The sequence below is a fragment of the Mytilus edulis genome, chromosome 1 (genome assembly GCF_963676685.1).
Source record: "Mytilus edulis chromosome 1, xbMytEdul2.2, whole genome shotgun sequence".
Taxonomy (NCBI): Eukaryota; Metazoa; Mollusca; class Bivalvia; order Mytilida; family Mytilidae; genus Mytilus; species Mytilus edulis.
Window position 1 is genome coordinate 81,001,051 of NC_092344.1, and position 14,255 is coordinate 81,015,305.

The following is a 14,255-nucleotide window of genomic DNA, read 5'->3' on the forward strand; positions in this document are numbered from 1 at the left end:
ATCCTATCTTGATACATATTTCCGATTCCAAACAAATAAATCTCAATCCTGACTTAAAAATGGAACATAATAGGTGCAGAAACCGCAGATTCCCCCATTCATTTCATGGTTAAACACTGTCGGGGATCGTACCCCCGAGTTGAGTCAAGCATGCTTTCATCAGACGAACAGAAAGTTAATGGATTTTACATTTGGGTGGTCATATAGGACAAGTTATAATTTATTCTGCATCCCTCATGTTTCTTTACCAACTCATTAGAACTTGCATGACTGGAATGTTTGGAAATTCAAAAATAGAAAAACTCTAAGAGCTTGAAATAGAAAAAAAATGGATATGGAATACTCGTCCATGACAAAAAAAAATAGTACAGTAAAACCACACAAACCAAAGGAATAGCGTTTTTTTATTTGATCTGTAGGTTGCAAATGCACTTTGGTTAGACATGACAAATAACATAGTTATGTATTTCATAATTCATTCAACATAATAATTTATCCTTTTCAGAAATTGCTTCTGAAACATGTACACCTGTTCCCTTTGATAAAGTAATATTAAATTCTGCTATGTCCACACACTTTGTTTTACGAGTACATACACGCTTTGGTTTAACAATTAATTCTTTCCTATCTGAAGAACAACCGTCACATGCATCATTCTGTCCAAGATGCTTATCGTCTGCAAAATACATCTGAGTTATGAGAGTTTTGTGTCCTTTCTTACCGTTTATTTTGAAATGTAGATGAGCGGGTCGAAAATCAGATTCAAATTCACTCATCGTGTATTTTCCAGGATATATTGTTTTAAGTTTATATATTCCATTTTTGTTTGTTGTTACATATCCTCTACATTTAGTTTCATTTCTATATTCTCCGTCATGGTCTGCTTGCCACATTTCGACTTTAACGCCCCGTAAAGGAGTTTTGCAGTCCTGAGCAAATACTACTCCAAACACATATAGAGGTGCATTTTGTTTTTTGTATCGACAAAACAGTCTCTGGTGGGGCGGATTAGGATAATAGAATGGCCCTTCGATATCAGAACTTGTAGGTTCATTACATTTCATTTCTGAGGACTCAATCATAAGAGAGAGTAATAAAGTAAGAAGAATAAAACACTTCTTCATACCTGAAATCAATCTGATCAGAAAAGCTGGTTGTTGAGATATCATTATCCTTCTATCAGAATGTTGTGCTGTAATGCCACACAATTATACAAGTTACTTGATCTTATCGGCTCTTATATATATTTATAAAAAGTTTGTTCCGCCATGTTTATATCCGCAATATTAGAAAACCTGTTATTAAAAGTCAGTAGGTTTTGTTTGATGAATGTTTCACAATTTATTGCGTCTCAGATAAGGCGAAATCCAGAAAAATCCAGATGTACTACTTTTCAACAGTCTTAGCTAAATTAACTTAATATGACATTTTCTAGCTTGCTCAACTATAAAAAGAGTCATTTGTTATATTAAATGTAATTATTTGATAGTCCATTAAATGATACTTCCTTGTACAGTACAAACAGGATTTTAACGTGACCTTCGATGCGTTTATTAAAAGTCCTGTTGTCCTTGCTTTATATTTATATTTTTTTATTTTTTGACACGTAATGTTGAGACATCATTCAACGACTTCAAATACAAGTCCGAATAGCGATTCTGAAAATAATTATGCTATCTGTATATTAATATTTACATGTAAATACAGGTATCTGTCGAGCGAGGGCTTACATTTTATCACACTATAGAGATAGGAGATGGATATTGTTTTAGAAATAAATGTCTTTGTTTATACAACATCAAGCATGTACATCACATTTTACATGTATATTGAAAGCAAACATCAATGTAACAATCTACATTAATAGTTATCAAAGGTGCCAGGGTTATAATTTAATACTCCAGACGCGCATTTATCTACATAAGACTCATCAGTGACGCTCAGAACAGTGTTAAGCTAAACAAGTACAAAGTTGAATAGCATTTAGGACCCAAAATTCCCAAAAAGTTGTGCCAAATACGGCTAAGGTAATCTAGTCCGGAGATAAAAAAAAAAAAACCCTTATTTTTCGAAAAATTCAAAGTTTGGCAACAGGAAATTTACAAAAATGACCATATATTTGATGTTCATGTCAATACGGAAATGCTGACTACTGGACTGGTGATACCCTCGGGGACGAAAGGTCCAACAGCAGTGGCATCGGCCCAGTAATTTAAATAGCTATCAAAGGTACCAGGATTATAATTTAATACGTCAGACGCGCGTTTCGTCTACATAAGACGCATCAGTGACGCTCAGATCAAAACAGTTGTGCAGCCAAACAAGTACAAAGTTGAAAAGCATTGAAGACCCAATGTCCAAAAAGTTGTGCCAAAACACACATTTCTTCTACTTATTCATGCATTTTGTCATGACAAGAGTTGATAACCAAAACTTCGTATAGCATTAAGAAATCGAAATCTAAGTTAAGTCGAATACATTTTATAATCACGGTAGGTTTAGTGTCCGGCTAGGATCGTGGTTTTTCGAGTGATTTGATCGGGCTTTTTCGAGTGTGACCACTTTTTTTTTAAGTGAATATGATAAAAATGTAAACAAAGAGACTTCCTTTCTAACAAGACGTGATATAGAAGCTTGAGTTTAATATACAAGGTTATACAAAATATTTAAGTATTTCAGATATAAAAATATTATTATTCTGACATTATATGTCGTTAAAAAAGTTAAATTTAGCCTTACAATGGTTTTATTCCAAAATGCAAAATAAAAGCCATTTTCATACACATACCAATGTAAATGTCGACGGAAATTCATACATGGATTCTATATAGCCTTAGATATACTGACACTTTACAAAAAATAATGTTATTTCATTGAAATCGACATTTTTTAGATTAAATTCATTTCTTCATGTTCGGGCTTTTTCGAGTGCGTCCTTGTTTTATCGAGTGATAATACACATTTCTTATAGCTAAAAATGTTTTGTGTTGGTGTATTTACTTTTAAAAACCATAAAATAAAGGTTCAAATTAAGTACTTTCAAGGCAAATGATGTATTAACACTTGCATATAAACAAGTATCGTTCATTTGTATATATTCTTTTTCTCACATCTTATAAATTGCATGTACATATGGCAAGCCATTTTGTTATTTATTCATACTTCAAGATATCTTTTAAAGTTTATAAGATATCTTATATAGTTTATGAGATATCTTATATAGTTTATGAGATATCTTATATATTTTATGAGATATCTTATATATTTTAAGAGATATCTTATATAATTTTCTTTTTAAGATATCTTATATAATTTTCTTTCTAAGATATCTTCTAAATTATATAAATATCTTTTAAAACTATATAAGATATCTAATAAACTATATGAGATATCTTATATATTTTAAGAGATATCTTATATAATTTTCTTTTTAAGATATCTTATATAATTTTCTTTCTAAGATATCTTCTAAATTATATAAATATCTTTTAAAACTATATAAGATATCTAATAAACTATATGAGATATCTTATAAAGTGTATAAGATATCTAATATAGAATATATTATCTTGTAAACTTTTAGGAGATATCTTATAAAGTATATTAGATATTTCATAAACTTTATGAGATATCTAAAATAACATTGAATATATCTTATATAATATATAAGATAACTCATATAATATATAAGATAACATATAAAAATCAAAATATATAAGAAATTTTATATATTAAAGGAGATATCTTATATTTTAACTGAGATATCTTGTATATTATAGGAAATATCATATATAGTTTATAAAATATGTAATATAGTTTAAAAGATAACTCAATAATTTACAAGATATCTTATATATTTTTTCTGTATAAGATATCTCATAAACTCGTGATGTCAACAATCTAATGTAAGCATAGACAATTCGGATTTAGACGTACATACTTATATTGTGTAAGGTGAGGCATATGTTTGTTTTTAAAAGCGTATACATCCGAAATATTTCATAAACTATTTGTCTTCTATCTTGTATTATTTATTTTATTGTTTAAGAAATGGAAACCGAAAATGTTTAAATGCTACTAATGTGAGGATGAGTCTAATTATGCATAATTATGTAATAATTGGATAAAGAGCAAATAAAAACCATGAGAACTTCCCTTCAATAAAACAAAAGTGCCAAAAAATACCTATTAGGACATTACAATGTTGTTCCTGATGTCGTTCGAAGCACTAGACAATCTAGCTGGTGGTAGCATATAATGTACACATTTTGTATTTTTCGATAATTTTTAAAGGATCATATTTAGGCTAAAGAACTATTCATTTCATTGTTGATTATATATGAAATATTATTCGAATTTTATTTTCAATGGCAATAAAAAAAGGATAGATTAAGTGTGTGTGTCTTTTAATTATTTTTTTCTTAATTTTTTTTATGGGGGCAGGGTCAGGCCCCTTTTAGTAGAATATTTTTTATTTAATAACATTTTTCTGATTTTTCACTGCTGTCTATTAGGTTTCTTACACAAGAAATAGCATTAACTGTAAAATCAGAAGAAACATGAAATGAAGTTAAATTAATCTGAGTCCCCTGCACTGTGTTTGAAACACCGTTTTGTAAAGGATCCAGTAATTTTCAAATGAACACTGGAAAGTAGTTGTAGAACGCTCTCCGAACAGAAAATGTGCATTTAATTGAAAAAAGCTTCATTTTGATCAACGAAGTACTATGTTTTTGATTTATTGGGAATCTATGATATTTTCCTTCACTTAATTACAGGTATAAACTAGAAAAAGTTCTTTTTTACAATCTGGAATACTTTTATTCTTATTCAAATTTTCTGTAAAAAAAACCGGACCATTTGTTTAAAAACCCGGACGATTTCACACTTGCTCTCGAAAAAACCCGGACAATAATAAACACTGAATATTTTGGTTAAATACAAGGAAATTGTGCTTCTTTGTTGACCAAAACATTTATAGTTTTCCATATAAGAGGGGTAGTAGTGTAAAAAAAAATATTATAATTACGAAATAGCAGTTAATTGATTTTATCGCATGTTTTATCACTCGAAAAAAATGAACCGAATCACTTGAAAAACCACGATCCTAGCCGGACACTATACCTACCGTGATAATCCTGGCGATGGAGAACATATGTAAATTGATTCCGATGATACGAAGTTCGGAAGTATAAAATTTCAACAACAAAAATGCCGAATTAAAGATTAAAATACAAATAGAATGCTTTCTTATGTAACCTGATCATTTTCATATTAAACTAAAGCTGTTAAAAAGGAAAATAACAAAAAATACCGAACTCAAAGGTAAATTCCATTTAAAAGTCCCTTATCAAAAGATCAAAATCATCAAACGAATGGAAAACAACTATCAATTTCCTGAGCTGGTAAGGACATTTCCTTATGTAGAAAATGGATTAGACAAACCTGCTTGTTTACCGGTTAAATGACATGTTTATGGTGACCGATAATTAACATCTTGGTTGATCGTCCAAGCGGAATTTAATGTGATGCGCATATTTTATGAGATAAAAAAGGGAAACGAATTCAAATGGTCAAAGCCGATTAAAAAATGAATCGTTTTTACTGAAATTCATTAATCACAATAGTGAAAATGATTTAGAATATAGCAAAGTGCTAGCGACCAATCAAGAATTGTTGATAATTTATAGCTGAAGGCTTGTCATTTTTTGAAAATACGTCAAAAATATAATTTGTATCAGTATATACATGATGGACATACTTAGCAATTTTATTTGAATAGACCATTGAATAGTTTATTCCAGTCATATGTAACTAAATATAGAATCAATTCACATTCACTACATGTAGAAACTGCAAGATACTTTAATATTTACAGAAATGAGCGTGTTCGTACTATTTGTGATAAGAAAGTAATCGAAGACGAATATCATTTTATATTAGAGCGTGATAAATATGTAAATGTCAGAAGTTAATATATAAAGATATATTAATTATAGAAACTAATCTTCTTTCAAACTAGTTCAGTTACTATCTGTAAGAAATTTTAAGGAATTAAATAATCTGGGTAAATACCTTTATGAGGCAGAGAAAATTCGTAACACTTGATTGTTTGTTATGTACCTTTATTACCAATGTAAATTGTATGTCAAACTCCGCTATATGTTAGAAATAGTTTATGACATTAATGCTGTATATGTAAATGTAAACTGTATAATTTGTGTATCTTTTTAATCCTATGAGCTGAATTTGCTTATGAAATAAAGTATTATAATGTGTAGGATTTGATGTTCCCTAATTGTGAAGAATGAATTAAATCGTGTCCTTAGTAAAGTTTCATTCTATTGTTTAAGGCTTACTCGTTTGGCTCAAATTTCAATCCTGGTTTCTATGACGAGCTTATTTACAGATCACTATAAACAATAAGGAATGTAAAATTGAGAAAGGAAATGGGGAATATGTCAAAGCGACAACAACATGACCATAGAGCAGACAACAGCCGAAGGCCACCAATGGGTCTTCAATGTAGCGAGAATTCCCGCACCCGTAGGTGTCCTTCAGCTGGCCCTAAAAATATGTATACTAGTACAGTGATAATGGAATTCATGCTAAACTCCGAATTATACACAAGAAACTTAAATTAAAAATCATACAAGACTAACAAACGCCAGAGGCTCCTGACTTGGGACAGGCACAAAATTGCGGCGGGGTTAAACATGTTTATGAGATCTCAACCCTCCCCCTATACATCTAGCCAATGTAGAAAAGTAAACGCATATCAATATGCACATTAAAATCCAGTTGAAGAGAAGTCCGAGACTCATAGCAATTTATGGTGATAATGATTTTCTGAATTTAGTTAATATATACGATATTTTATTTTAATTGTGAAACTTGGTTAAATGAAAAAAACTTAATTATTATAAATGGTTTCGTTAAAATTTCTTGTATCAATCGAAGTAGGGATATAGGTACTAGAAATGAAGGAGGTATAGCTGTGTATTGCAAAAATTACTTGTGTGATGGTATTTCTTTTAAAAGGAATTGAAATATGGAATTGTTGTAAATAAACTAAAAAGAGAGATTTTTGCTATTGATAAGGATATTTGTACGTGTTTCTTGAATATTCCTCAGGAAAAATAGAATTTTATCAAATATGTGAACATGATTTGTTGTGTCTTGTGTACTTTTATTTGCCTGTTTGTCTTTTCATTTTTTAGCCATGGCGTTGTCAGTTTATTTTCGATCTATGTGTTTCACTGTCCCTATGGTATCTTTTGTCCCTCTTCCGTTATTGAAAGTATTGTTGTAGTTCTAAAAGAAAATGGGACTGTATTTGTTTGTGGGGGTTTGAATAGTCGTATTGGGGAAACAAACGATATTTTGTATAGTGATGATTTAGACAAATATATTGAAAGTGTTGAGCAGGTTCGAAACCCCATTATTTCAAATAGGTGTTCTATGCACAAATTCGTCAATATTTTTGGTCGTAAATGTTTACAGATGTTTAATGGCACTGTTCTTGCGGCAGCCGATGGAATAAATTGGATAACAATAAAAAAAAAAACAAGAATGTGTTCAAAGTACACGGATGCCCCACTCGCATTATCATTTTCCATGTTCAATGGACCGTTAAATTGGGTAAAAAATCTAATTTGGCCTTAAAAGTAAAAACCAAAAGGGAACATGTGTACTAAGTTTCAAGTTGATTGGACGTCAGCTTCATCAAAAACTACCTTGACCAAAAACTTTAACCTGTGAACGGACAAATAAACGGACGGACGGAAGGACGCACAGACCAGAAAACATAATGCCCCTCTACTATCGTAGGTGGGGCATAACAAAAACCAAACATTGATTATATCGAATTACTACATAATCAACAAGACAGATTGCTTTCACTAGTGAATGATATTTCTACCTTGTACGAGGTCAATGATTCGGTAAGGGAGATAACTGAAATACTTTATAACAATGCTTTTGAAGTTTTCTGAAGATCTGTTTTGATAAAGGAAAATAAGAAGAAGATTCGTAATTATAATGTATGTTTTGAAGAAAAGTGCACTAAAGATCGAAAGAACTTTCATAATTTCCGGACAATATTACAGACAATTCTACATGTCTGCCAAATATTCGTGCCACTAAGCGAAACGACAAGCCAGAGCAAGGTTTAAGCGTCGTAAAGGAATTGAACTATGTACTACTGCTAAAACAGACCCTAGGAAATTTTGGTCAACTATAAAACCTTAGAATAAATTGCACTGTAGTGTAGACAATAATGTACTGTTTGATCATTTGAAACAAATCTTGGACAACCCGCCAGATATCTGTAACTAAGTATTAGATTTACTTAATGATATACAAATGAATGTATTCCATGTTGACTTTTTAGATTCTTAAATTACTGATGACGAAGAAATTAAAGCAATACACAAATTGAAATCCGGAAAAGTGCGGGTTATGACAAACTTATTGGTGAAATGTTCTCAGTAGTCCACTATTTTTTGCTCTTATCTTAAAAACACTCTTTAATAATGCATTTGAAAATTGGATTTTTCCTGAACTCTGGACAGAAGGACTAGTTTTTGCTATTCCGAAAAGTGGTGATTTAACAGACCCAAACAACTATAGACCTATTATATTAGTAAGTGTCTTATCTAAACTATTCACGTCTCTAGTAACAAGCCGCTTACTGGCGTGGTCTGAGGACGAGGAAAAAATGTACTGATAACCAATTTGGATACTATCATCTATAGATGCAGTTTTTGTTATTCATGGGATTATTAAACATATTCTAAAACTTGAAATGAGACTGGTTTGTTCCTTTGTAGATTTCCGTAATGCATTTGATGAACTCAGCTTCAGCAAAAGGTTCATAATATACAAACTTCTACAAAATGGTTTCAGTAGCAAATTTGTTAATATGATAAAATCTATTTATTCGTCTGTCCGTTTACGAATAAGATCTGGTGGTTTACTTTCTGAAGCAAATAACAATTTACCTTTTGTGAAACAAGGGGACTCGTTGTCTCCTTGATCATGATTGTTCTTCATCAATGATATATCATTGAAGATACGATTGTAAATGCTGGTGATTACGTTGTACAACTAAATGGTTTTCTAATATACCTTATTCTTTTTGCGGATGACACTGTTTTGTTTAGTAAGTCCAAGATGCATGATTTTATTAGTTGTGATTGGTTTTGAACTTGCTGTCAGTAAATGCGAGTGTTCTATTTAGTGCCTTAGTGTTGTTAGGATGTACAAGTTCCCGACTATGTCCACTCTGGTTTTTTTTTTTTACTGACGTTTGCAGTCATTTAACTTATTTTTACATCTGATCTTGTTTAACATATTTTTGCGGTTTAAAAATTCTCTGTTATCTATTATAGTTTTTAAGATTATAGCTAAAACAACCTTTAAGGAGTTTAGATGAAGACTTTGGTCTTTTTCACTTATAACTAGAAAATGGTTAACGAATATCTTATATGGAGTATATTATACAATATTGGTCAATGCACAATCATGTAGAACTTGACATTCTGAACAGTTACTGTTTCGGTTCTAAAGCATCTTTGACTTTGACATATTTGGTCATGATGAAGATTAATAAAAAAAGAGCTTTATACGCATTAAAATCAGAAGGTGTTGTTTACTTTTATCCAAATCATGCAAGATATGTGTTTTCAAGATCTTCAAACAATCATCAGACACAGTTCCAAACACTCCGAGGATGAGTGTGGCAACGTTTTGGTTTCAATTTGCACATTGTTATAAATGTTTTTCGTAGAAATTTATGGACGAATGATAATTGACGATTGAAAGGACACATGATGGATAACAAGTGATATCAAAAACCAGTGTCGCATATCGTTCCAAGTGAGCAAAACACAGTTCTCCCTCCTTGAATATTAAATCAACGTTTTTTTAAGTGAACAATTAGCTGGTCAGTACGAATCCTTGTAATATGTTATTCATATAATGAGCTACATGATGCATGCTAATTATGCTGTAGGGCCAAATAATTATGAATGTTTGTTGTATCCTTTTAAAAAAAGGTACAGGTTATTCTGGGGATTTCCCGTACGATCAAACAATTTATCAGGAAATTTCAGTTGTTAAATTTGCGTCGTTGCCTGTCCAATCAGAGATATTCAAATAAAAATTGACTATTTTAGAAAAAAACATTTATTATATAATTATGAGAAATATGCAGTTCCCTTATGCTTGCGTTGATCAGATTTTCGTGAGTTGTCTCTTCATCCTGGTTTTATCATTTTTACATCATACATCAAAATATTCCTGTATCGCATGAAAATCCTAGTTTGATATGTGTCGTTGCATGAAGTGTCAAGGTTTTTGGTGTGCAAACATTGAAGCAAAACGCCGCCTTAGTCTCATTAATGACAGCCTTGATTTAAATTACGTCAAAAGAAATAAAAAGTCAAAACAAAGGATCACTCAAACAGGCAAGATCTTTCGTATGATTTGTCAAGCGTACTCGTATTAAGTCAAACTGAAAGAAAGGTCTAACATGACATATTGTGTTTGTGTGAAAATTACATATAAACGTTAGTTGTGTTAGTTGCCTAGCACGTGCTATTTTTTTCTGGGTATCAAGATTTGGTTGATATTGTTCATAAATGTTTAAATATACCATTGACATTTACAGTCAGAGATGAATTGAGGTTGCTGCGCGATTGGTTATTCAAATCACCAGTGCTTCACCTTTCGTCTGATACTTTCATTTCTAAAATATCTCATATGTAGTTTTATTATTCACATAAGCATACGAACTATTTTGTTTTAAATATGTACAACTTTCCAGTATGATATTTTCTGACCGGTTCAGTTTTGGTGGTGTTTACATCTTACAAAGTATATCCAAATTATTTGTGAAAATTAGAAATTCGCTCAAACCGGTTCTAGGGACAATCTTAAACTTGCAGTGAGGTGAGATGTTCTTTTACTGGTTTATTTATTTATAGATATCCCATATGCTTTCATTCTATTCAATTTAAGATTGAAGATCCTTAATCTAGGCCTGTGTATTACACAATGTTAAGTGCAATAATATCGAAGAAGGAAAGAAACTGAATAAAAGAAACTTGTCATTTAATACATTTACCAAAGGGAAATTTCGTTTATAGTACTCACTTGAATGTCCATTGTCCGTTTATTGTTTTATTATTTACAAAAATCCAAAACAACCTATACTCTCAAAAAAGCTTCGCGCTATGTCACTAAAGTCGAGCAAACTTCAATAGGCCCATATTTCTACTCGGTTTAAACAAAATCAATATCATAAACAATTTGGTGGTCTACAAATCCACTACTTCTTGTTGGCAGTAGAATCATCAGTAACACTACATGCATTATCGATTTAGTTCCGAATAGGAAAATAAGTGAGTATGAGGGTAACGGCTGTGGATTTTCTTCAAAATTTCGACATTTTTAGCATTGAATATTGAAACACAACAGCGAAACACATCTTTAACACAAAAATACAGTAGACAGCTGTCTTCAGCGTGTGCAACAGTTATATGGAATCGAGATAACATTATAATGTAAATTTGTTTTTATTTATTTTATTTGTTCATGCTATAAATCGAGACATTTTCAGTATGTTTGATAAAAGATTAGGAACCAAAATTTTAATCAGCATCAATAGCAGTTTTGACGGTTAAGTGTCCAGAATTATCACACATTCTACCATTACGACCAATCATATTACTATATATACAAAAAATCTAGCAATAGGTACGAAATATTTTTTTTTATATAAAAACTCTGTCTCTTGTTACAAAAAATAAAACATAAAAATACAGACCGATAAATCCTCCTAATCAGACATTGTGAATGAAATATGTTAACCTTTAATTATTTCTAGATTGATGTAGTTACTTATGTGGTACAGAAATACACATACATTTCGGTTTTATATGATTTTTTATTGTCATATAAACAAATTAATGTTTGTGACAAAAATATATATGTATATAAAGTAATCAACAAAAGAAATGATACACAACTCAAATATATCATCAAATAGAATAAATAGGAAAAACTAAAATCATTCAGTGAAAGAAATCATTTGCAAAACAAATGAAAATGATTAAAAAAGTCTGATCAAATTGGAAAGTGAGAAAACGCTTTGTTATTGAACACAGGTGTCAAATTTGTTTAGCGAACAATTATGATTGTCCACTTTATTTCGAAAATGAGTATTAGTTATCAAAGTTACTTGGTTTATAACTTAATACGCCAGACGAGTGTTTCGTCTACATACGACTAATTAAGGTCTTTCCTCTACGCGAGGAAAGACCTTATTGTTTTTCTAATGTTTTTAAGGTCTTTCCTCTACGCGAAGAAAGACCTTATTGTTTTCCTAATGTCCGACTGACTGTTCAAAAGTTACAACGGGATGATTCTTAAAAGTATAGTACTTTGTGTATATATTTTTTAAAGGTAACAGATATCAACCTACTATAAACTGCAAAGATAATCAGTAATTCAAGACCTTCAATTTGAAGTCAATGTCAGGTCATGATGAAATTTCACCTTGACCTTCACATTATACTATGACCTTGACCTTGTGATATTTGAAAGGTCAAGTGGTCCTGCGTTGAATGGTGATAGTCGCATGTCTCAACGACTTCCGGTTCTCAAGTTTGGTATTGCATCATATATTTGATGATTAATTGTGACCTTGGTGAACTTTGAAATTGTTCCAATTCTGTTTCTATAATATTTTCCTTTAACTGTAGATCATTTACCATTTAACAGATTTGAGATATCTATTGTCGTATTAGAGATAATGCAGTTTGAAATTCATCCAAGGTGGAAGGGTGGGGTCATTTAGTGCAAAACTTCAAATTTCTCAGATGGTAAGGTTGTCGCATATCAAATGAAAGAACATAAAGCGTACATTTCAAATTTCAAATTGACGTCCCCAAAAATTGGTTGGATGGGGTCATTGAGTGCAAAAACAAAATAATTCTTTTACGATAGGGTTGTTGTATATCAAATGAAAGGTCATGAGGTGTACATTTGAAATATCAAATTCCCGACCTCCAAAATTTAGTTGGGTGGGGTTATTAAGTGCAAAAATCAAACTTTCTAGAACATGGCGTTGTCGCATATCAAATGAAAGCTCATCTACCCTGTATTACATATATCATACTTCCGATCTCAAAAATGTGGGCGGATGAGGTCATTAAGTGTAAAAAGCGAAAAGTTTCAGAAGGTATGCTTGTCGTATATCAAACGAAAGGTCATACAAAGTACATTACGAAAACATCACTTTTACAGGAAAGACTTTTCAATTGTTTTACAAACAATTGAGATACTAGTTCTTTTTTTTCTTCCAACAATTTTTTGACATGCCCGCCGCTTGTTTCTGTTGAAATTATGAAGACCAAATATGGAGCATCGATAGACCTCATCATGCAGTATTACCAGATGACCCTGTTAAGGATTTCATCATCCCCTTAAAACGTTATCTCCCTTTTACGGATAGTTTTCAACAGGAACACCCCCCTCGCTCGTTGTTTTTAAAGATATCATGACCTAATGTGGACCATAGGTAGATCTCATCATGATGTATAACCATATGAGGCTGCATAGGATTTCATCATCCCTATGAGAGTTATTTCCCCTTGAAGCAATTTCTTTTATTTGCATTTTTCTCAAAATGTAATAAAGATAGAGAATCGATTTGAAAACTGCAGCATGTACAGTAACAGATGGCAATGTTGTTGAACATATACAATCATTTTGTTATTAACCCTTATAAGGAGTTATTTTCCTTGAAAAAATATACACAATTTTTGAAAATTTTATTCCGAGAACCGAAAGTCATAGAGACTTGGGACCTACACCAATAATCTAAAGTTCATGTGACCTTCAATTAACACCAAAGGTCAAAGGCAACAGAGTGCAAAAAAAAATTAAGCTACAATTTCAAGCTTGCATATTTTGAAAACGATAAAAGTTTGCTGCATACATACTGTGCATAAAATGTTCCTCTCCACGAGCTCTTTATGATATACATTCAGCTCAAAAATGTCTGACCGTCTGTTCAAAGTTACATCAACATAATTCTTTATACTATAGTAACATGTGTATATATTTCAAAAGGTAACAGATATCAACCTACTATAAACTGCAAAGATGGTCAGTAATTCAAGACCTTCAATTTGAGGTCAATGTCATGTCATGATGAAATTTAACCTTGACCTTCAAAGTGTACTATG

General features: G+C 31.3%; 1 protein-coding gene across 1 annotated transcript; it reads right to left on the reverse strand.

The window, feature by feature from the left end:
- Positions 1 to 479: 479 nt before the first annotated feature.
- LOC139485738 (catechol 1,2-dioxygenase-like) lies at positions 480 to 1,064 on the reverse strand. Its single transcript, XM_071270416.1, has one exon. It carries the CDS (start codon positions 1,062 to 1,064, stop codon positions 480 to 482), a length of 585 nt encoding a protein of 194 aa, XP_071126517.1.
- Positions 1,065 to 14,255: the final 13,191 nt, after the last annotated feature.

Coding starts and splice junctions, on each gene's coding strand:
- LOC139485738 (XM_071270416.1), bottom strand. CDS start 1,064: ATGAAATGTAATGAACCTACAAGTTCTGATATCGAAGGGCCATTCTAT.